We start from the raw sequence: 24,918 nt of genomic DNA, 5'->3' as shown, positions 1-24,918 counted from the left end.
CAGGTCTGGATCATGGACATGTTTGTTTCAAGTGACTCTTCTGACAAGTCTCTCTTACCAGAGCTTTAATTACTCTTCACTAATGTGTTTGCCATTCTAATGATAATTTTCGTTGAGTCCCTGTAATGGCTTCAGATAAAGCAAACTGTGAAAAGGAACCAAGTCCACACAGCTAAAGACCTATGCAGACATTTAATTCCTCCCTCTTTTGCTGTTCCAGTTGCTTTTTACAAGTTGGAGGGTGATGCCCCAAAACATATGTATCCAAGAGAGTTCCCCCTGTGTTTCAGAACCTCAATTTCCCCCATTTATTTCAATGGAGGAAACCAATATGTGCCCTTCTTCCATTGCGTAACTATGCAGATTAGTGCCCTCCATTGAAATGAAGGTGGAATTTCACCTGGACGTGTGAGATAAGTGTGTGTGAATGCTTAGTACAAGATCCTTACCTGATAATAATCAGAGGAATGAAATATACCAGGAAGGCAACTGTGGTCATGTACGGAATCCAGTAGGAGTCATCAGGCCAGGCAGCCCAGCACTGCACTTCGCCATTGGATAATTGCTGCTTCCCGAATATAATCAGCGTTGGAATTGAAAACAGGAAGGCAAGGCCCCAGGCAACTACAATGAGGATTTTTGCTTGCCTTTCTGCTCGAGAAATAAGAACAAGGTATTGTATTACATGTGCAGCTTATTCAAAGAACAGACCTGGATATTGAGGAAAATTTAGAGGGGTGAATGAGAGGCAATAGAGTTACTTACCCCCAGTGTGGGGGGAAACTTAGCTGGTCGCATTCTGTGAAATATGAATTTCTATCTGTGTTCTGTTTTAGGATTAAAATAATTAGGGATGGTTTATCAAATATATTACCATACGGATAACTGGGAGCTCTGCCAAACACTGTAGTCAGGGGAAAAGCTTGTTGCAAGGTGTTTTTTGAGATTCCAGACAATGGCCAGCACAACAGCTGGGATTCATTCAATTCCAGGGAGCTCCAGAAACAACAAAACCCAAACAAGCATGGTCACCACTCCGTGGCAGAACTTCACTAGGCTCCATGTACAAAAGATCCCTGGTAATCCCAATTAACATGATTTCAGGGAAGCAGGAGAGATCTCTACCCAGCCTTATCATCAGCACATGGTATTCTCAGGCAATCTTGGGGCCCAAGAGCCTCCAAAATGCCAGGGCCGGACCTGGAATAACCTCTATGTTTTCTAGCTATAGGGATTTTCTTCTTTTTTAAAGTGATAAATTAAAAAATGCTTCCATTTGAACTGTAGCAGTTTTACAAAGGAACTATTACATGTTTTTGCCGGGTTTGTGGCTCATTCTCTCACCCTACTTTTAACAATGTGCACACTGCAAAGGCATGGCTATTTTCCGGGTACAACAAGGTTTAGGAATGCAAGGGAGGGAAGCAGGTGGCCCTCAATTAGCTCAGTGAATGATCTCAGTGAATGGGGTTTGTTTGTTTTTATTGCAGGCATTTCAACTGAATTCTGAATTTTATAGAGAAGTTTCTGCACGTTGCTTAGAGATGACTGTGAGTAACTGGTATATAAATTGTTGAAACAAACAAACAAATATTATTTAAAAACCTACTTCCATTCACCACTGCCTGCAATTCCAGTGTTCTGCAGAACACAAAATCCCCAATTATGATTCCTTTAATGCAATGTATAGTATTGTTATAAGGTTTGTGGGGCCTGGAGTCCCCTTCTAATTCCAGAGTGCCAACAGAGGGGGATTTAGGGCATGATTTCAGGGAAGCAGGAGAGATCTCTGCCCAGCCTTATCATCAGCACATGGTATTCTCAGGCAATCTTGGGGCCCAAGAGCCTCCAAAATGCCAGGGCCTGCAACTGGGTAGCACTGGCCTGCAACTATGATGCAGAATGGAAGGCGAGAGGAAGGGACACCAAATATTGGCATCTCACAGGGCACCCCTGAAATTTGAGACCCCAAGGTCACCCACTGGTGCCAGACATTGAATTTAGCATGTTAAAATACAAGTCAGGAGCCAGCTTGATGAGTCTTTGGCTGGGACCAAGGGAGCGGCTCTGTGCTAGAGGGCAAATGGTCCCTCGTTGGAGAAAGACAAAAGGAGAATATTGGGATGGAGTTTTTGCAGTGATGTGAGAACTGGCAATATTCAGCAAAATGGAGAGAGGGTGAGAGGCATGTTTTGAAGCATGTTTGATTTCTGCTTGAATCCTGGGCTGCGACTATGGAAAAATCAAGACCTTTTTGGGGTCGCAATGTTCTGAACCCCTCAATTGCAGGCTCGGGTTATATATATGTGTGTGCATAAATAAACCATATATCATAAAGACATCACAGTCTCTGCTCAGCTTCATTTCCCCAAAGGAAACACAGAACTTTATGAGTAAAGCATGCCTGGAACCCCTGGGGTCTCACGCTGCTGTGAAGATTGGGGTGGTGCGTAACAGTCTCATTCATGTGCCATTATCACATTGTGATTCCTCCACACCAAAAGTAAAGAGGGGAGAGCTGTGTGTGTTAGCCCAAGCTCCTTGGCTGAAGGGCAGAGTAAAAATCGACTTGGCAAGTACATAAACATGATTGGATGCCACAACACAGTCAATAATATGGTGCCACAATCACAAGAATGTTCACATTCTTTAGGATAATGTGATGTGGGGGATGCTGTTTTCATCAGCAGTCAATGTTCAGAATAACATTAAGTCCTGCCCTAAATGTTTCTCTGCAGAGCATTTTTTCCAGATTTAAAAACCACTCTGTTAGTTGTCTTCCTGATAGCAAACCTTCCACTGTCCTGCAAAGTTCCGGTTGCAGTTTTTTACTGACACTGGCAAAAATCATTTCCCTACACAGTCAGATTTTTACTTTATTTTAAACTAATACTATGAAGCATTTCACTGGTATAAATGGAAGTCCCATAACATTTTAAATGACATGATTTAAGTTTCAGGGGCTCAAACCAATTGAAATTTTTGAATTCCCCACTGAATTTCCACCAGGAATAAAATTTCAAACATTTTATCGTTTTATTAACTTTTGGATGCCTAATGGCCCTTTCTCACCAGAGTAAGAAAAAAGGAAGATATTCATTAAGTCAGATATCTGACATGATTGCAATAATGGTTGTAAAATGCCGAAGGCCAACACCACAGATATTTGAAAAATGGCAAGGGAATCTAAGAACAGGAATTAATAAATGAGTCTATTGCATTATTCATAGCAGTAAAATATTTGCTCTGAAAATGAAGTTGTTGCACAAAGTGTGTGTGTGTGTGTGTGTGTGTGTAACATGGAAGTGGGATAAATCTCTTACCTCCTTGGAAGAATTTCATTGGATACACAATGGCATGATATCGGTCTATGCTTAGGGAGACCAGGACGTAGGTTGAAGCATACAAAAGTACAACCTAGAGCAGAAAGAAAGAAGTGACCATTTATTGGAGGGAAATGGGTCGTCAGAGCATTGGCTCAATTCCATTTTGGTGTTAGGCCTGGGCATGGTACTGAAGCCGCCATGACTGTATGGCTTGGAAGAAAGATGGCGGAGTGGGACCCTGCCCATTCTCAGGGGCTGTTGTGACTGTTGGGCATGGTATCCTTCTCAAGCGTCTCAAGGGGGTGAGGGTTGGCAGGACTGTGTTTCGTTGATTCCCTTCCTATCTCCATGGCCATTTCCAGAAAGTAGTCACAGGGTGTCCTGCCCCATGATGTCCTCCAGGGTTTTATCAACTTGTCCCCGATGATTTTTAACATCTGTATGAAACCTCTGGGAGCTGTCATTAGGAGATTTAGAGTGAAGTGTCGTCAATATTCAGATGGCACCCAGCTCTATCACTCTGTCCACATGGATCAGGAGAAGCAGTCGAGGTGTTAGATCAGTGGTTGGTGGTGGTGATGGGTTGGATTGGGGCAAGAAACTGAAGCTGAATCCTGAAAAAACAATTGTGTTATGGGTTTTGGGGTCTTGTGCCTGGGAGGTGGAGAGGCAGCCTGACCTGAATGAGATTTCACTCCCCTAGAAGGAGCAGGTCTACATCTCCACCGTAACTGAAGGCACAGGTGGACTCAGTGACTGTGTATGACTGTTTTCAGCTCCATCTGGTTCACCAGCAAGGCCCGGTTGGGACAAAGATGACTTGGCTATTGTGCAACAAAACTGATACGTAGAATAAACTTTTTTTTTCTACTTTCATGCAACCACCTTCTTGGAAACAGAGTGATTTCTGCCCCACCCCCCGCCCTAGGCAAATTGTTAAGCTAAGGAATAAGTACGTCAAGAAACGTCAAGAGAGACATTTATCTATTCTCCTACCTGCAGATAGCGAACAATTCGGCAGACGAGATCAGGGGCCATGAAATCTCCAGTGAAGCGCCAAATTATATCAGTCATTATATTTATAAGGCCTGTAAAACAATCTATTAAAAATACAAAAAGGCACAGTTAGAAAGGAAGGAAAAAAGCAGCTGCTACAATGCCATTATGGTCTTCAATCCTATTCCCACCTGCTGCGATTGTGGAGATCAGTGGGTGGTAGCTTCCATGGGACAAAATAAGTGCTCAGATTAATAAGTACTTTTCCATACAGCATTCAGAAAAAAAGTTGCATAGGCAGTAAAACCTGGCTTAGTTACAGTGGTGAGAGTTCCTAAATGATTGGTATAGGAACTCAAGAGAAGCTTGTAAGAGTCATGCAGTCTGAGCTGGCTCAGCTCAGACCTCCAGACATGTGTTGAGCTTGTTTGGTAGACTAGGGCAGTGTTTCCCAACCTTGGGTCTCCAGCTGCTGTTGGACTACAATTCCCATCATCCCTGACCATTGGTCTTGCTAGCAAGGGATGATGGGAGTTGTAGTCCAAAAACAGCTGGAGACCCAAGGTTGGGAAACACTGGACTAGGGGAATAATGTCTTGATTACCTAGCCCCTCCCAAGGTGAGCTAAGTCTGGCAGAAGAGTATCTATGGTATTAACCCTTTCATATTTGTTATATGAGGTTGGTTATCCCAGACTTGCAAAGCACCTTCAGATCTGACCACTCTATGAAGCCAAGTCAGAGGTGGGCGGGGTGGGGATGTATGCCTCCAACACACATACTGCTGCTGTCATAGAATCAAAGATTTGGAAGGGACCCTGAGGATCATCTAGTCCAACCCATCTGCAGTGCAGGAATATGCAGCTGTCCCATACAGGGATTGAACCTGCAACCTTGACATTATCAGCACGATGCTCTAACCAACTGACCTGAGTTATAACACCTGACAGGTCTCCTGAAAACAAGGCTTAGACTCTAAAAGTTCAGAAAAAACTTGAGCATCTGGAAACCTTACCTGGGCTTGTAGCTGAGAAATAGTGCTAGTGGCTGTTTCCGTTCCACTTAAAGTTCATTGTTTTTCAGTCAGGATCTAATGTTCACCCACTTTTGCCTCTGGCCCCATGCCCCACTGACATGTGGCCCTCAAAAGAAAATAAAAGCCCTCAGGTTAGAAAAGGTTCCATGTCCTAAATCTAGAGTGTCCTCTGGGAACACAAAAGCACACTGGGAGTTTTAAACAAAGATGCTCTTACACCAGAGGCTGAATTGGGACAGGATGTTAGGCTGCTTTTGGAAGGGGGCTTCATAAACTCTACCATACACAGCTCATTTCTGAGCACGTAAATTTCCGCTCGGACCTCGACTTCTGGTGCTTCCCCTGCACCAAATCCCTAACCGCTGCCAGGCTCTCCGTGAAACACAAGGATTGTAGGAGATTTTTAAAAAGAGTTACAGAGAGAGTGCGAGCTGTGTGCCACTCTACAGATTTGGCACAGATAGATAAATCATAGGTGTGATGCTGTTGTGTTCGAATTGTGTTCGATTGATGCCAGAATAGAACTGTCCTCGCTTCTGAGGAAATAATATGTTCACATCCACACGCAGTTGTTTGGGCCAGCTTTGATTTCTAATCTTTCGTTGCCAAGCCAAAGTGTCAAAACTAACAGAAACTGCAGGAGCCACAGTGTTCATTTTGAAGAATGTAATTGTAATAAGGGACGTCAGTTGAATTCAGTGACCTTTAATATGAAGGATAGCTGGTCAGTTGATTGCTAACCCGTTAGACAAAATGTACCTGTTTGACGTGTGATGGCGGCGGGGAGCTGTTATTTGCTTCGGATAACAGCAGGATCATGAAAATTATGCTACACAGAACACCATAATAGGTCATGGTTACAGTCCTGTAGTCCCACAGCATTTTTAGAGCTGGATGAAGATAAGTGACTGCCTTAGAGTTGTTGCTCTTTAGAGGAAACAACTTAATAAGAGGCAAGAGGCTGTGTATACCTTTAACACACATTCAAAACACTTTATTTCCTCAAAGAATTCTGGGTACCCTACTTTATCCCTCACAGAGGCAGGGCTGGTATCATCAACCAGGTCACCAGGCAGCCGCAGACCTCAGAGGGATGCAGTTTTATACAGATTAGGTTTTGTTCTATCTTATAAAATCCTGATGACATTTAACTTTTATTTTATATTCTGAACACGGTTTCTCAAAGCCCAAACTTATGAAAACTTAAAAGTGTTGCGAAAAGAGACTAGTTGGCTTGGCAACTCTATTGATGGAGCATTCCCAAGCATCAGTGCTTGACCCGAAGGAATTGGTGACAAAACTTGCAAAGTGAGATTTTTTCATATGCCTGGAATTGAGGCTTTTAAGACACTTAAACGTTAACATCACCATTTGCATGATCACTCAAAATGATTTGTGTGCTGGGAGATTTTCTTTTGTGTTTGAAGAAGACAGTAAAAAATGGTTGCCTTACTTATTCTTGAATCTGAAGTTATCAGGGCATTTCACAGCATAAAATACAGAATAAAACCACAAAGTACATAAAAAAGAACAAACCAAACCAATAACCCCTCTCCCTTCTGCAAAAACAAAACATTTCAAAGGGCGTAGACTGTTAATCAGCCAAACGCCTGGCTGAAAAGCACTGTGGGGAGCTATTGTACCTGTTGTAGCATTTTTAAAGGAGGACGGACTGAATTGGATTGACTTCCAATGCAGAGAATTACGAGTGTTGCTAGAAATACATTCTCATCTCATTTCTGGGTCAGTAATTAAAGATGTTCCTGCCATTCAGTGAGCTACAGACTAAGGAAACTCACTGAGAGGGAATGAGAAAGGCATTGGCTTAATTACCTTTGCCTGTCTCAGGGTTAGTCAGGCCACAATAAACTAGGATTGCTCCACTCCACCTGTTCCTGTGGAGTGAAAGGCAACTAAGAAAGAGGAAGGATGTGCTTTTCTACCGCTCCCGCTCATTCCAGCAGGAGCTGTTCAGCAGACGGTCTTAGAGAATTGTGTCCTTCATAATGTCTTTACAGTGAAGCTTAGGACTTAGATTCCACCCCTCCTCTATGTGGGATGTGAAACACAAGAGCAGTCAAGTACAGTGGTGCCTCGCAAGACGAAAAGAATCCGTTCCGCGAGTCTCTTCGTCTTGCGGTTTTTTCGTCTTGCGAAGCAAGCCCATTAGCGGCTTAGCGGCTTAGCGGATCAGCTGATAAGCGGCTTAGCGGCTTAGAAAAAGGGGGGGAAGGGAAAAAAACCCCGCAGGAACTCGCAAGACATTTTCGTCTTGCGAAGCAAGCCCATAGGAAATTCGTTTTGTGAAGCACCTCCAAAATGGAAAACCCTTTCGTCTAGCGGGTTTTCTGTCTTGCGAGCCATTCGTCTTGCGGGGCACCACTGTACAACATTCCTAGAGTGAACATGTTTACACATGGGGAGGGATGTTTGTCCAGGCAGCAGGTAAACTTCCTGTTTCCTTCTGGACTGGGACAGACTTCCTCTACATGTGACTAGAGGTGGGTGTGGCCTCACCTGTGCAGGTAATGACAAAAGCACAGGGCAGGGCAGCCATCTCTTCCTCTTTTTCACCACATGCATCGAAGAAACAACATCTACTGAGCCAAAGATGCCCTCTTGGCCTCCAGCCAAGAGAGGACAAAGGGACTGTCTTCTTCAGAGATAGGTTCCAAGTGTATGTTACTTCATTAAGCTAAGTCTGCCTTCTGGGATCTGATTGTGAACAGAATGTGAGTAAACTCTTTTTATACTTTGGTAAAAGACTGTCTTGTCTCTTCTATTTTATGAGGAAATAAGGGGAAATTACCAGAATAGTTATTATAGAGGCTTTAGCGAGCCTGAGCAAACACAGCCATTGCAAACTTAAAATAAAGGGGAATGTGTTACTCTGCTGAAATTGGGGAACTTGTTAACACAAGTTGGATAAGGATATAATCAGACAATATATCCTCTCCTGCATCCCTGAACATTCCCACACTCTAGTCAAATACAGCAAGTGAGGGAGAGCCAATGGGATGCCTCCAAGGTGTCATTTGACAACATCTCCCATCATTCCTGAACACAGGCTGATGGGAACTGGAGTCCAAAACCATATGGAAGGCATCACATTCGCTAGCCCTGAAATAAGGAGTGGTCCTCAAAGACATCAAATTACACGTCCTGCCAATTCAGTTGGTCCAGATGTGCATAGAGATGAAGACACCTATCCACAAGAACGATGTATACAGGAATTTGCTGCATGCATCTTTCTCTGAATGGGTTCCCTCACAAAATAAGCTATAATGCTTGGGTTGAAATCGCTTCCTCTATTAGCCAGCCCCATCCCCTGCAAACAGGGCAACTGTGATTCAAAAAAACTTGGCAGCTAAGGGGCAGGTTTGGCCCAGCCATGCAGTAGGCTGAGGTAGATGCATTGGGTGATGGAACACCAAGAGACAGCGTCTCCATGGGTGTCCCACCCTCCCTGAAGCCTCCTGCAACTTCTGAAAATGGGGTGGCAGCCATGGCGGAAGCTCACAGCGAGATCTTCTGAGATCTTGCCATTGTATGTCTCGCCAGAGTGGTACATGCTCTAGTTATCTCCTGCTTGGACTACTGCAATGTGCTCTATGTGGGGCTACTTTTGAAGGTGACCCAGAAACTACAACTAATCCAGAATGCGGCAGCTAGACTTGTGACTGGGAGCGGCTGCCGAGACCATATAACACCAGTCTTGAAAGACCTACACTGCCTCCCAGTACGTTTCCAAGCACAATTCAAAGTGTTGGTGCTGACCTTTAAAGCCCTAAACGGCCTCAGTCCAGTATATCTGAAGGAGCATCTCCTCCCCCATCGTTCTGCCCAGACACTGAGGTCCAGCACCGAGGGCCTTCTGGCGGTTCCCTCACTGCGAGAAGCCAAGTTACAGGGAACCAGGCAGAGGGCCTTCTTGGTAGTGGCACTTGCCCTGTGGAACGCCCTCCCAGCAGATGTCAAAAAGAAAAACAACTACCAGACTTTTAGAAGACATCTGAAGGCAGCCCTGTTTAGGGAAGCATTTAATGTTTAATAGGTTATTTTGTATTTTAGTGTTCTGTTGGAAGCCGCCCAGAGTGGCTGGGGAAACCCAGCCAGATGGGCGGGGTATAAATAATAAATTATTATTATTATTATTATTGCTGCTGCTGCTTCATGGGTGCTGCTACACAACCCTGGCAAGGCAGGAGGATGCAGTGGGGTCCCGGTGGGGTGGCAAGGCTGTAGTACCTTCCTGTTCTGCTTCAGGTGGCAAAATGGGATGCCTTGCCCCTGGGCTTGGGGTAACCCCAAGGTTTGCAGAACTAAACGCAAAAGGAGGGAACTTATTTTTTATTTATTTTTATTTGCTCCTGGTTTAATGTACTGTGTGCCCTATGATTCTCCAATTACACATTTTGCGTTTAAATAAGAAAAAGTTTGAAATAAATGCTGGCATTGTTCTATCAGTGCACCTGATGTTCTGATATAAATAATCAACTTTACATATTTTATGTCCCTGTATGGGCCTTTCCCCTTTCCTCCAATTTATGCATCTAAATATGTTGAAAACGTAGCAATCTTCCATTTGGAAAATAAAACAGCCAACTCTTTTGCTTTCCTATGTATAATATTATCACAGCTACGATTATGGACTCTGTGCTGTCTGAGCTTTCTGCTTTTGTTGCTAGGCGATTTGAACACACTATTATGCTAATGCAGAGAATGTTTTCAGTGGACTCTCTTCTGGTGGAAAAATTATTTAAAATTGGTGCGTCTGAATAGAGGTGGTTTTTTGGTCTCCTAATAGTATGATTTGATGGTGTACATTAACACAGACTGAACACAATATTGCATTTTAAAACATGAACATCGTGTTGGGTGAGGGAAACGAGAAGCATTGTTATAAGCTGAGCAAGGGGAAAAGAAGGAATTATTTCTTTGACATTTCAAATAGATATCGAAGGAGGGGGGAATCAACTTTTTAAAAAATGGTAGAATACTTCAGTATTATATAAGCTTTATAGATAATATGCAGCTATATTCTGCTTGTCCATAACCAGTAAAATTCATTAATTTTGCAGTCCCAAAGGTCAAAAGGGGAAGAAGAGATGAGAGCAGATGAAATTCCCAAAGGCGGATCTGCCGCCTTCTTTAAGTGTACAGAGATCAGTAATATTCGTATTCATTAAGGGAAAGGGAATAAATCAAGGGAGAAGATTAAGTGTTATCTTTGCTAGTGGATGCTATTTATTTTGCTATGTTGTTAATTTTTTTTAATCATGATTTTTATTGAGTTTTCCATATTTCATTTCATTTTATCATACGTATCTTGAGCTTACATCACTACTCCAAACGAGTAACGACTACCTTCCACCACTCTTTCTGACTTTCCTACTATTTTAACATATTTATCACATTTCTATAATCACTTCTTTACCATATACAGTGGTGCCTCACGAGACGAAATTAATTTGTTTCGCGAGTCTCTTCGTCTTGCGGTTTTTCGTCTTGCGAAGCACCCCTCTTAGCGGATTAGCGGATTAGCGCTATTAGCAGCTTAGCGGCTTAGAAAAAGGGGGGGAAAGCGAAAAAACTCGCAAGACTCGCAAGACGTTTTCGTCTTGCGAAGCAAGCCCATAGGGAAATTTGTCTTGCGAAGCGCCTCGAAAAACGGAAAACCCTTTCGTCTAGCAAGTTTTTCGTCTTGTGAGGCAATCGTCTTGCGGGGCACCACTGTATAATCATCTAACAATCACGCTTTCATTTGTAGATTGGCTCCTTCTTTCCACATTACAAAACATTTCACGCTAATGCTACAAACGTTTTTAGGTGTTTACAACTTTCTTTCAAGCTCCAGCTATGTTGTTCCACGTGATGGAAAACTTCAACGCAGCCTCTGGAAGTAGGGGTTTAGAGAAGACACGTTAGGAAGGAGTGCAAGTTGCAGGCAGCATGGCCACATTGAACCAACACACCTCTCTTGCGAAGTGTGGCCAGGTCTGGGCACACATTTGACCTGCGCCTTTCTTCAAGGCAGGGAAGCAGATCCAACACCCCTCCCCACCTAGTAGAAACAATTAATGATGGGAGGGGTGGCTGAGTTTATTCTAGACTACATGGCTTGCAGGAATGGGTTTTATAATATTTATAAAAGTACAACAACAACAATATGCATTATAATCTTTGCTCTAGTATTACAGAGCTGGTGGAGCTAATTTGAGGCTGTGTACACACCATACATTAAAAGCATTATCGCTTCTCCCCTGTAAGAATCCTGGGAACTGTAGATTACCCTTCAACCGCATAGCTACAGTTTGTAGCACCCTTTACAAACTGCAATTCCCAGGATTCTTTGGGAGAAATGTGCTTTTAATGCCTGTTTTTCCTGCAGCAGGCATGCTCAGCTACCCCTTTGGAAGCTCAATCCCACAGAAAGCTGTGACGGCCACCAACTTGGGTGGTTTTATGCAGGAAAGGCTATCAATGGCCACTAGGCATGATGGCTATGCTCTACCTCCACAGTCAGTGGCAGTAACATTTGTGAATAGTAGTTGCTGGAAGATGCAGGAAGGGAATACAGAATGCTCTTGTTTCCACAGGCCTCTGGTTGGCCCCTGTGAGAACAGGATGCTGGACTAGACAGGCCAATGTGGCCTCATCCAGCAGGCACTTCTTATGTCCTTACGTGGTTCAAGGGTAGAGATTGTGAGAAGGCATCTTCCAAAGCAATCTCAACCTACAAATAGCTTGGGAGCCTTCTTGCCTCTAGCCTAGCCCTCACCCCTTTTCCTGTTCCCGCTGGAGTCTTCTTTTGTTTGCCATGCCTGTGGGCGCTCTTCCGGCCAACGCTGCCAATGACAGATCTTAAAAACTTGGGGTCAGTGAGATTCGGCAATCGCAGCACCTTGTGCCTGCTGGACCTCCTGAGCAGAGCGGGTTGTGTCTTGCTCCTCGTGAAGTAGGGTGAAATGTGAGGAGTGTTGCAAACCGGTGCAGAGACAGAAGGTCTGGCCGAGATGGCAGAGCACAGCTTCTCTGTCAGAGGCTTCTTCCTAACCCAGTGGAACACCAGTATCATATGCCTCTTAGATGGGTTGGACATGCTGAAGAAGGTGCTGGAGGCCCAAAGACCAGGGTGACTTCAAAATGGAGGACGCAGCAGGCAGTTCCCTATCAATGGTGCCAAATCCAAGCCAATGTTAGCTCCAGTCTTGTTAAATCGATCCAGCAATTATGAACGTTATATAAGGGATTAATTCCTCAGGCAGTATGAAAAGACTTTCTGTGGCTTTTTAATAGATGGGAGCCCCCAACTACTGCCACTGTTGACAGCCTGTTGCCCCTTCACTCTGCTTGAATGGGTTATGTCACAATGGTTCCTTCATCAGGTGTTTGTGAGCATGAAAATGCTGTTGGGAGTTTCAGCAATGAAGGCTCAGGCATAACATACTGTTTGAAAGTCTGAACATTTCCTCTTTTTTTTATTTAACAAAATTTATATACCACTTTTATAATTTATATACAAATTATTAGGAGAGTAAGTTAAAAATATACTGTAGTTTATTCACTTAGAGGCTAGTTTACATACTTTATTCCTTCTTATACTTCTATCCCACCTTTCCTCCATAGAGCATACACACTTCAGCCTCCACCTTCTCCATTTTATCCTGACAGCAATCTTGTGAGCTAGGGCCATAGCTCAGTGGCAGAACAACTGCTTAGCATGCAGAAGGCATCAGGTTCAGTCCCTAGCATCTCCTGGTGGGACTGGGAGAACTCCCTCTGCGCTTCGGAGGCTTCGCGTTGCTATCGCTGAAGCCAAGGAGCCTGCATTCGCTCCATAGGATGCACACACATTTCCCCTCAATTTTTGGAGGGGAAAAAGTGTGTCCTATAGAGTGAAAAATACGGTAAATGCTATTTTTTATTTTTAAATTTATTGTATATAAGTTCCCAAAAGCTCTTTATTTTTTTGCACCCCTATCACATGATGGAACATCATGCCTTCTACCTCCTTACACCTCCAGCATAAGTTTGAGTGAATTCTGTACATTTTGGACAGCTTGCTGGGGGTGATGTACCACCTGTATAATATTTTCATAACATTTTCTTTTATAGTGAAGCAGGCCGTGATTTCTCCATAAATTTCCCCATCCCTTCATTTGTATGTTGTAACCGAAATCCTTTGCCCACTTAACCTTTGCCGATTTTACCTCTGTAGGAGTTGTATTAAGCCCCATCTCCCCGTACTGTTTTCCCAACCCAAAACTCCCTCCCTCAAAGCTTCTATTCCCACACTGGAGAAAAGAATAAGAAAAGCACTTGTATCGCGCAACCTTTTTACGACTATTAGAGTAAATCCATTACAGAAGCAGGAAGAGGCACTTAGGAATCTGACATAGGATTACACTGATGTCTGGACCTACTTAATGGTTGAAGTTCAAACTATTGCCATAGTAACTCCAGTAAGTAAGTGATATTACTCATAAGGCACATGAGATTGGGCACTGGTGATTATTAAGAAAAAAGGTCAATGGGAACTTGACTATTAAGTCCGAAAGCACTGGAGTGGATACAATATTGCTCATGTAGGTTGTTTTGATCCACAAGTCATATGGTGTTGTCCTTGTTTCTGTAATCATGTGCGCGCGCACGCGCACGCACACACACACACACACACACACATATGTATCCATATTTTTATAATTTTTATTTGGAAATATGAAACAGAGAATGAGACACAAATATAACCAGCTGATATTAATAACATCCCATCAAGTCTAGTGTTAAACATATACAGTAGACCATGGGTAGGCAAACTAAGGCCTGGGGGCTGGATCCGGCCCAATCACCTTCTAAATCCGGCCTGTGGATGGTCCGGGAATCAGTGTGTGTTTACACGAGTAGAATATGTGCTTTTATTTAAAATGCATCTCTGGGTTATTTGTGGGGCATAGGAATTAGTTCATTTTTTTTCTTTTCAAAATATCATCTGGGACCCCCCCCCCACAAGGTCTGAGGGACATTGGACCAGCCCCCTGCTGAAAAAGTTTGCTGACCTCTGATATAGACTCATATAAGCAATTCATATATCCAAATAGATATCTAAATGAGATTGACCATTATAAGCCACACATTGCTTCAGGTTACAGACTCCGCTAACCCAGAAATAGTACCTCAGGTTAAGAACTTTGCTTCAGGATGAGAACAGAAATTGTGCGGCGGCGGCAGCGCAGCAGCAGCAGCGGGACGCCCCATTAGCTAAAGTGGTACCTCAGGTTAAGAACAGTTTCAGGTTAAGAACTGACCTCCAGAACGAATTAAGTTCTTAACCTGAGGTACCACTGTATTTGGTAGAACATGGATCCAACAGTTTGACTTCTCCCCCAAAGGTGAAATCCTTCATTGTCTCCTGAGACAGACGGATGCCAACCATATCAGGTATTAGGTAGAACATGGGTATCTGCATTCACTTTCCAGACTGGCGATCCTTCCCACATGGTAAAGGAGCAGGCACTCACTCCTCTCATAATTTGTTGTTGTTTAGTCATTTGGTCGTGTCCAACTCTTCATGACCCCCTGGACCAGAGCACACCAGGCACTCCTGTCTTCCACTGTCTCCCGCAGTTTGGTCAAACTCATGCTGGTAGCTTCGAGAACACTGTCCAACCATCTTGTCCTCTGTCGTCCCCTTCTCCTTGTGCCCTCCATCTTTCCCAACATCAGGGTCTTTTCCAGGGAGTCTTCTCTTCTCATGAGGTGGCCAAAGTATTGCAGCCTCGGCTTCAGGATCTGTCCTTCCAGTGAGAACTCAGGGCTGATTTCCTTAAGAATGGAGAGGTTTGATCTTCTTGCAGTCCACTGGACTCTCAAGAGTCTCCTCCAGCACCAGAATTCAAAGGCATCAATTATTCGGTGATCAGCCTTCTTTATGGTCCAGCTCTCACTTCCATACATCACTACCTCTCATAATACTCCAGTGCATTAGGTATGAGCAGTACACATTATGATATGGGCATGGCAGGAGTGTGCCTCCCCCAACAGTGATGGCACAACTGCCAACAGAGGCTCCCCTGCCTGTTGTAGGGCCTGAGGTGGCTGGTGTTGGGAGAGACAGTCTGCAAGAGCTTGCAGTAGCTCTCAATGAAGTTGAGATCCACATCTGTGCTGGATCTTAAATCTACCAGTGGTCCATCATGGAAACAGGAAGAGACTGAGAGCAGCCCCGTCAAATTTTCTGTCTCATAGCAACTTGATGTTCTCTCAGAGAACTCTTGTCTCCATGCACCTGGCTGCTTCTCCATGTTCTGTCCCTTTCCCTCCATGCTTCTGGTCAGGAGGAAACACTGGGCAACAATTTTTAACTTTTTGAATGTTGTCTAGATTTCTACAACTGATTTAGGGTATTTTTGCACTGCTGAATCAGGAAATGGCATCCATTTCTCTCCATCAGGTCAGGTTTACTGTAAACTGAATGGTGGGCATTGATAAAGGTAAGTACACGTAAATTGCATGTTGCTTCACCATTTTTCAAACTTCAGGGCTTGAACTTCCGCTCAGCGGCAGGGAGGTCTCTCTTCAGAGTCCAACAGTAGTCAGCCATCATGACTGCGTCCCAGCAACCCTGATACCTGGTCTCCATCTCTTTCATGTCCTGATGGAATCTCTCCCCTTGCTCGTCACTCATTGAACCCAGGTTCTCAGGAAACTGGTCCATATGTGAAAATAGGTAGTGCATCTTGACGCTCATGTTGCAGCCCAGGTTTCTGAAAGCAGTCAGCATGTTGTTGACAAGTTCTGCGTAGTTTCTGGCCTTATTGTTGCCCAGAAAGTTCTTCACTACCAGAACAAATGCCTTCCACGCTTCCAGTTCCACTTCGTTCATTGAGTTTCTGAACTCTGGATCTCTGATGAGCTGACAGATCTGAGGACCGTCAAAAATGCCAGCTTTCAACTTCTCCATGGTCAATCCTGGAAAAGCCTGACACAAGTAAGTGAAGCAGTCACCATCCTTGTCCAGAGCCTTGGTGAACTGCTTGATTAAGCCTATCTTGATGTGCAGCGGTGGGAAGAGTATTCTGTCTCTGTCCACCAGAGGGTCGTTGATAACATTCCTTTCTTTGCAAGGCACCAATTCCTCCCACACAGGCCAGTCCTCCTTCGTGTAATGCTGAGCACGGTCCCTACTATCCCAAATGCACAGAAAACATGGGTACTTGGTGAAGCCAGACTGTTGTCCCAACAAAAAGTTCACCATCTTCAGGTCAACACAAATAAACCACTTATGCTGATCATAACCAATTTTCTCCAGCACATACTTCACCGCTTCATAGTTCTCCTTCAGTGTAGTTGAGTGAGCCAGGGGTATAGAGGCAAACTGGTTGCGTTGTGTAGCAGAACACATTTCAGTGATTGCTTGCTGCTGTCAATGAACAGTCTCCAATCTTTGGGTTCGTACTGTGACACTCCAAGCTTGAGCAGAAGCTGCGCAATATCTGCACAGTACACCAAGTCCTTCACTTCCGAGAAAAAACGGAGGTACTCTTAATGCCTGTTGCGGAAGAAGCTGCTGTGAGCACTGTCAGAGAGGAGGTGTTTTTCCTCTAATCTGGATGCCAACAGTTCAGCAGAGTCCTTTGACAAGCTGAGGTCGCAAACTAGATCATTCAACTCCTTTTGGGAAAATGGATGTGGAGCATCATCTTCAAGAACCACTTCTTCTTCTTCATGTCCTTCAACACTGGAGTCATCTTTGTCACTAATGTCAGGAAGTTCTCCGAAGATAAGCACTGGAATTTCATCACAATGAGCTACAGGATGACGTGCTGATTGAAAATCTGGATTAACTTAGTTTTGATCCCCCAACTTTATGCTTCGCCGCACCAATTTATGGAAGATTTCAAGGTTTTATGACTTCAAACTGATCCCTTTTCGACATAATCACCCAGAACTATCGGACCTAAATACTTCTTGTCATTAAAATAATCATTTCCAATCAAAACAATTATTCAACATGGCATTTTACCTCCACCAACTTCTTCTAAAATGCTCCACACAAGCGTACATGTGAACAAAAACGTAAAAAAAGACATGTGGCCATAGCTCAAAAACTTGACCTGATTGAGCAAAACCAATCTGATTTTTGGATTCAGCACATCAGATTCGTCCTAAATCAACTGAAAAAATGCAGACAACAAATTTGTTGTTGACCAGTGATAATTCCCCCCCCCCAAAAAAAGACAGAGAAAAAAATAAAAAGTGTTATAAAATCCAGGCATGTCAGGATTCAGGAAAGTGCTAAAATGCTACAAACTTTCGCTTTGTGTAATGCTAAACCATTCCGGCTAGTAAAGCAAAGCAAAGGTGGCGCTGTGGGTTAAACCACAGAGCCTAGGACTTGCTGATCAGAAGGTCGGCAGTTCGAATCCCTGCGATGGGGTAAGCTCCCGTTGCTCGGTCCCTGCTCCTGCCAACCTAGCAGTTCAAAAGCACTTCAAAGTGCAAGTAGATAAATAGGTACCACTCTGGCGGGAAGGTAAATGGTGTTTCCATGTGCTGCTCTGGTTTGCCATGGTTAGTCATGCTGGCCACATGACCTGGAAGCTGTATGCCGGCTCCCTTGGCCAGTAAAGCAAGATGAAAGCCGCAACCCCAGAGTCGGCCATGACTGGACCTAATGGTCAGGGGTCCCTTTACCTTTACCTTTAAAGCAAAGCAAATATCTCCATGCTTTTACTTCTATCCCAGGTGGGGGTTGAAAGGGGAAAGCAGAATGCAATATCTCACTGGGGAAATCTTTCAAAGAGGGCAAATAAGGAAGGCCCGTCTCTGCTCTGGGATCTTGCTGTCAGACATGCACAGAGTATTAGCTCAGAACACATTTGTGTTTTTTTAGTGACTACATGTACTTGTATAATATTTTTACTATTTTTTTAAAAGGAACCCCACCTTTCACATGGAATTATCTCTGACACAAGTCAAGTGCCACCAGCACTCTTATTAAACCATCTTTCCATTTCCTCCTCTGGAGAGCCACATAAATCATTTCTGCAGTTCTTAGTAGCCTTAAGTTTGATCGTTTCCCATACCCTACAGGCCTTTCTGAGCAAAATGCCTCCCACAAATCTTGTAGTATATCAAGATCTTTCCCTGCCTCCTCCATAGCTTGAAGCAATCGGCAATGAAATGAAACTCATCTCTCTTCAGTAGGGACACCCTGACAGGAAAACGTTTATGAAGTCTAACTTTCATTGAACTTGTCTTCTGACATCTTTTGGAAACCCAGCGCTTAAAATAATGTGACTGGGTTAACATTTTATACTGAAACAGTGACAGCCTACATGAGCTGTACAGTAATACACCAACATGCACAATGGAGATAAGTGTCTATCGTTACAGTCTGGCACCCATGTGCCACTCAGGGAAGCTTACAACAATTAAAAATCAAGTATAATATGATGCAAATATATTAAAATACAAAAAGATTAAATTAAAATACAAAAATTGCACAACATTAAAATCCATTTCAAAGCATCAATAGCAGAGAATGCAAGTTAGAAAACAACATGAAAGCCCACCAAAATAAAAATATGTTGGCAAACGAGAGACAAATCAGAAGGAGCCACCCATGCTTTAGGGGGCAACATTGGTGAGGACACTGAAAGGGCCTTGTCACTTGTCATCAACATGTCTCCACCCTAGATGGGACTCAGAAAAGGCTGTTTCCTTCTGATTTTGAGGAATGGGCAGGATCCTATAGAACATGGGTAGGCAACCTAAGGCCTGGGGGCCAGATCTAGCCCAATCGCCTTCTAAATCCGGCCCGTGGACAGTCCAGGAATCAGAATGTTTTTACACGAGTAGAATGTGCTCTTTTATTTAAAATGCATCTCTGGGTTATTTGTGGGGCCTGCCTGGTGTTTTTACATGAGTAGAATGTGTGCTTTTATTTAAAATGCATCTCTGGGTTATTTGTGGGGTTTGCCTGGTGTTTTTACATGAGTAGAATACAACAGCCGTTGTAACATACTGCTTGTTCTGCCGTTGGGGACTTCTTGGATCATTCTTTATCTAGCTCCTCCCCTTTGACCTTACCGCCTTGGGTGACCCTGCTGTGACCCTGCTGGGAATATGAGACTCCCAATGGCTTCGCTCACAAGGGTCATAGGAACATGCAAGCCCACTCCAGCGAGTGGGCCCGTCCAATGAGGGAGCTATGACTTAGTGCCAATTCATGGCGTTGATGCCTTGCTGGGTTGAGAGCCATGCATGCAGATTATTTACTTATTTAAATTTATGTGTCAACTTTGCAAGAAGCCTCTGGGCGACTTGCAATTAAAAGAGGGAAGAAAATCACAAATGCAAAATGTTACAATACGTAAGTTAGACATAAAGACAGCAACCAACAGCAAAATCCTTCTTAGGGCACAAATCTCAAGAAGACACAGGATCCCCATTCAGAAAATCGCAAACCCAACAGACAATATCAAATCAACAGCTGAGAAAAGATATATAAATCCAAAGCACTAAAATGTTGGTATTGCTACGAAGCCTGGAGAAAAAAAAGAAGTCTTCCTCTGGTACCAAAAGGATTGTAAAAGGGGCACCAGGTTAGGTTCCCTGGAGACAGCATTCCAGAGGCAGGGGGCCAGACACTTGTTGCCATTCTCCAAATTTCAGCCCATGGGGGAACTCAAAGGAGTACCTCCAGAAATGATAGGAATAAATGTTTCTTTGGGTCCTAGGGTTCCAAACTACGTAAGGCAGGCACCCCCAAACTCAGCCCTCCAGATGTTTTGGGGACTACAACTCCCATCATCCCTAGGACCAGTGGTCAGGGATGATGAGAATTGTAGTCCCAAAACATCTGGAGGGCCGAGTTTGGGGGTGCCTGGCTTAAGGCTTTATACCAGCACCTTGAATTGATGCACATTAGATGCAGATGTAGATTTTTTAAAAAGAACTAACTGATCCTCTCAGCCTGTAATGAAAAGAGATGCACCTATCATCCATGAAGTTGGGTTACTGCAGTAGCTCATAATACCATAAAGCTAATTCTGCATAAATGCAAAAGATGGTCCTGTTTGAAATCTGAAAGTTGAACAAGTCTCAGAAATATTTACATCTACCCTTGTCCTCTTCTGACTAACAGAAACAAAAACATATCCACAATTCAAATAGATATTCCTATATTAGCATTTGCTAATGTAGTAGATGGATAATTCTGTCAAGGCTGTCTCTCCATTACTTTTTCATTTTGTGTGTGCCTTTTAGATTTTATAGCTGAGGTCAGGGACTGGTACTCTTTAAATTGATATATAAACCACTCAGGGAGCCTTTTTCACTCAAAAGGGGGTAAACATTTTTTTAAAATAAAATGAAACCTCTTGTCTAGTAGATAAAAGAGGACTTCAAAAAGTAACTTTTGCTTCAAGGTTTGTGATGCATATTAATCTAGACCAAAGAGAAATTGACAAGCATGGATGAATTATTCATGAGGTATCAATATTTTGTATCAAATTTAGGAACCAAGAGATGAAATAAAGTGGAATTCATTTAAGCTTTATTGATGTCCACACTCTCCACAGTGAAAAGCTCTACGAGATTAAATGTTTGCTGAAACAATAACTGTTGTACAACACAGAAAGGAAGAGTCTTGGGTTTTGACTGCAAGCCCTAACAACGTGCTAATTCAGAAGAAACACCACACAGTTTGAGTTTAAGAACACAAGAAGAGCCTGTTAGATAGGGTTAATAGATCAAGTCATTGATAGGCTTGTCTTCCTTAAATTTCTCTAGTCCTCTTTTGAATCCATCCAAGTTGGTGGCCATTACTGTCTCATGTATGTATGGAAGTGAAAGCTGGACCATAAAGAAGACTGATCGCCAAAGAATTGATGCTTTTGAATTCTGGTGCTGGAGGAGACTCTTGAGAGTCCCATGGACTGCAGGAAGATCAAACCTATCCATTCTGAAGGAAATCAGCCCTGAGTTCTCACTGGAAGGACAGATCCTGAAGCTGAGGCTCCAATACTTTGGCCACCTCATGAGAAGAGAAGACTCCTTGGAAAAGACCCTGATGTTGGGAAAGATGGAGGGCACAAGGAGAAGGGGACGACAGAGGACGAGATGGTTGGACAGTGTTCTCGAAGCTACCAGCATGAGTTTGACCAAACTGCGGGAGGCAGTGGAAGACAGTAGTGCCTGCCGTCCTCTGGCCCATGGGGTCACGAAGAGTCGGACATGACTAAATGACTAAACAACAACAACTGTCTCATGTGGCAATAAGCACCCAAGTTAAAAGTTTAGCTTTGGACTGTGATAAAGAAGTATTTTCTTTTACCAACCCCAAATCTTCCAACATTAGGCTTCCTTGAATGGCAATGCTTTTCATCGGAGAATTTCATTGTCATATACTGATATGAAGAACAATTTATGTCACACCAAAGTAAACATATTTCTAGTATAATGTACAACTGGGAACTAGAACAAAATGCTTCAGTGTGAAAGGCTCCCTGCTCAAGATTCCAACCATTCCACTCCATCTCCCATAGCTCAGCTAGCTTTGAAAGGTGTGTGTTTCTCCTTCAGCTTCTTCAAACGTTTTGGAAGTTGAACGGACTTTTCTGGAATGGATTAAGTTCGAGAACCAAGGTTCTCGATATCATCTGGTAGAAGCTTCCTAGGACTGCAGGTGGCTCTATGCAAGTGGTTCACATTTGAGTGCATCCCCCATTCCCCTCACAAAAAAACCACTCTCTACACATATTAGCATGCCAGCAAAAAGACCAACCAAAAATCCCTGTCTATGTATAAATTTTCCATTGGCAACGAGCTTTTGACAGGGTCAAAGAGCATTCAGTCGACAGGTGGTAATGTTTTAGAACAGATAACATTTCTCAGTTTGTAGTTCTCCTCCAGTCTAAGAAATGATTGACAATTACTAAGAACCATATGCTGGAACATGTCTATATCATGCTTTGCTGGGGCTTAGGAGTGTTGTCTGTGGTGGACCTTGGGATCTCAGATTCCAGTGGTGCTCTCTACAACACCAAAATTTGACACCCCCCACCTCTCACACTCCCCTAAATCATGCTCCCCTAAATCTGGGGTTGTTGTCCAAAATATCTGGAGGGCATCAGCAGCCACGAAATTAAAAGACACCTGCTTCTTGGGAGAAAAGCAATGACAAACCTAGACAGCATCTTAAAAAGTAGAGACAGCACCTTGCCAACCCAACAAAGGTCCGTATAGTAAAAGCTATTGTTTTCCCAGTAGTGATGTATGGAAGTGAAAGCTGGACCATAAAGAAGGTTGATCACTGAAGAACTGATGCTTTTGAATTATGGTGCTGGAGGAGACTCTTGAGAGTCCCATGGACTGCAAGAAGATCAAACCTAACAATTCTTAAGGAAATCAGCCCTGAGTGCTCACTGGAAGGACAGATCCTGAAGCTGTGGCTCCAATATTTTGGCCACCTCAGGAGAAGAGAAGACTCCCTGGAAAAGACCCTGATGTTGGGAAAGATGGAGGGCACAAGGAGAAGGGGACGACAGAGGATGAGATAGTTGGATAGTGGTCTCGAAGCTACCAGCATGAGTCTGACTAAACTGTGGGAGGCAGTGGAAGACAGGAGTGCCTGGCGTTCTCTGGTCCATGCGGTCACAAAGAGTCGGACACGACTAAACAACAACAACAACCACTCACACTCCATTCTAAATAATAGTTGTGGTGCCCCGCCCAGGCTCTTTGTCCAGTGCGACCAAACTGATCATGCTCCCTTAATTCTGCCTAAAGATGGGGTTGTAATCCAAAATATCTGGAGGGCATCAGATTGGTGAATACTGTTTCACATACAGCAGGTCAGTCACTTTGGCAAAATGTACTGCCACATTGCAAGCACCTTTGTGTGTGTGCGCGAATAACTGCGAATAATGTACTGTCAGAAGCTGTAACTCAAGTATAGGGAGAGCAGCTCACTTTTAATAGCGGTTGTAGTTCACGTGGGCCAATTGGGTGACATTTGCAATCCAGTTTGAACTATTTGTACTTGCAAGACGGTCCATTGATTTGTCCTGGCTCAGTTCCAGGTAACTGTACTTAGGACAGAAGTGTGTGCTCTACATATTCTTTACGGAAAAGAAAAAGATTCTGTACACTGCCAACAGAAAGAACCACTTTGATTAATGTTTATAATTATAGGCACTTGGAATGATCATGTGGAAATTCAAGATAACATAGATTTATGCCTTTAGTGTTCTAATTAAAATAAGCCACAGAATAATGCTCCTTGAGGAAGTTTGAGACTTAGTCTTAGTGCTTAGTCAGAAACAGAATGGTTACCAGCAAGATCAGCCAACCATCCCTTGTTTGTCCAGGAAAGCAGTCTCTCCCCGGCAGAGAGGGTCCTATGGCTGCTCAGTGATGTTAATGCCCTCATGACACATAATGTGGCAGCAAGAAAGATTAGGAAGAAGAATCTGGATAAAATTGCAGTAAACTGTAAGGGAGATTCAGATGTCTAAATAGAAAAATACTGTATGCTGTGTGGAGACCCCTAATTTACACATGCATTGGCATTTTATTATTCTGATGATTAGGATGTGGGTGGTGCTGTGGGTTAAACCACAGAGCCTAGGACTTGCCGATCAGAAGGTCGGCGGTTCGAATCCCCACGACGGGATGAGCTCCCGTTGTTCGGTCCCTGCTCCTGCCAACCTAGCAGTTTGAAAGTACGTCAAAGTGCAAGTAGATAAATAGGTACTGCTCTGGTGGGAAAGTAAACGGTGTTTCCGTGCGCTGCTCTGGTTCGCCAGAAGTGGCTTAGTCATGCTGGCCACATGACTCAGAAGCTGTACGCCGGCTCCCTCGGCCAATAAAGCGAGATGAGCACTGTTTTACCTTTACCTTAGGCAGCAGTTCTGTTTTGATATATAGATATATAGGTATTTCTTTCTTTCTTTAATAGTGTCTGTATGGTTTTGTCATGGCCTTTGGCTACTACAATAGAGCTTATCTACTTCTAAAGATGAGCCAACCTAGTTGGTATCGTCTGTCGTACGCAGACATTCCTCATGTGAGATTCAGCAGATCTGCAAATTGCAGCAGGGCTCTGGAGAAAGGAAACAGCACTAAGCTATAGAGCAGAGGTGAGGAAACTCTGGCTTGTGGGCCATCTTGACCCACCAGAGGGCTCAAGTTCGCTTGCAATGCCACCCCCCCCCAAAAAAAAATCACACCCACCTGAAGAGCTCAGACACCATTTTGAACTTAGATATTGTACTTTTGTAACTTAAATAGTAGTCATAAACCTGCCTTCATTTTGCTACTGTAACTACTGCTTCAAGACCTGGATTGTGTAAGTAAATACAACTTTTACTTCTTCACAAAACAATGTATGTGTGATTGTTATTTTTCAGGGGGAGAAAAGGGGTAATACCAGCGAAAATCCAGTCTGCCTTAAAGCCTCCTGGATTATTGTTTTTAGAAGGTTAAATCAATATTGTCTTATCTTCCAAGCTGCAAAGGATGGTACTAAAGAATGTATGAGCAAGGAAGGATG

The 24,918-nt window shown here is 43.5% G+C and overlaps 1 protein-coding gene across 1 annotated transcript in view; it reads right to left on the bottom strand.

The window, feature by feature from the left end:
* NPSR1 (neuropeptide S receptor 1) overlaps window positions 1-24,918 on the bottom strand; it is a 74,429-nt gene that overhangs the window by 13,771 nt on the left and 35,740 nt on the right. The window contains exons 3-5 of the mRNA XM_081834836.1: window positions 4,323-4,426; window positions 3,324-3,417; window positions 450-651 (exon numbers count right to left, since the gene is read on the bottom strand). Of these exons, the coding sequence (XP_081690962.1) occupies window positions 450-651; window positions 3,324-3,417; window positions 4,323-4,426 (400 nt within the window). The remainder of the gene's footprint in view (window positions 1-449; window positions 652-3,323; window positions 3,418-4,322; window positions 4,427-24,918) is intronic.

The sequence above is a fragment of the Podarcis erhardii genome, assembly GCF_964252035.2.
Source record: "Podarcis erhardii genome assembly, chromosome: 12".
Taxonomy (NCBI): domain Eukaryota; kingdom Metazoa; phylum Chordata; class Lepidosauria; order Squamata; family Lacertidae; genus Podarcis; species Podarcis erhardii.
This window is presented reverse-complemented; position numbering and strand designations above follow the sequence as displayed.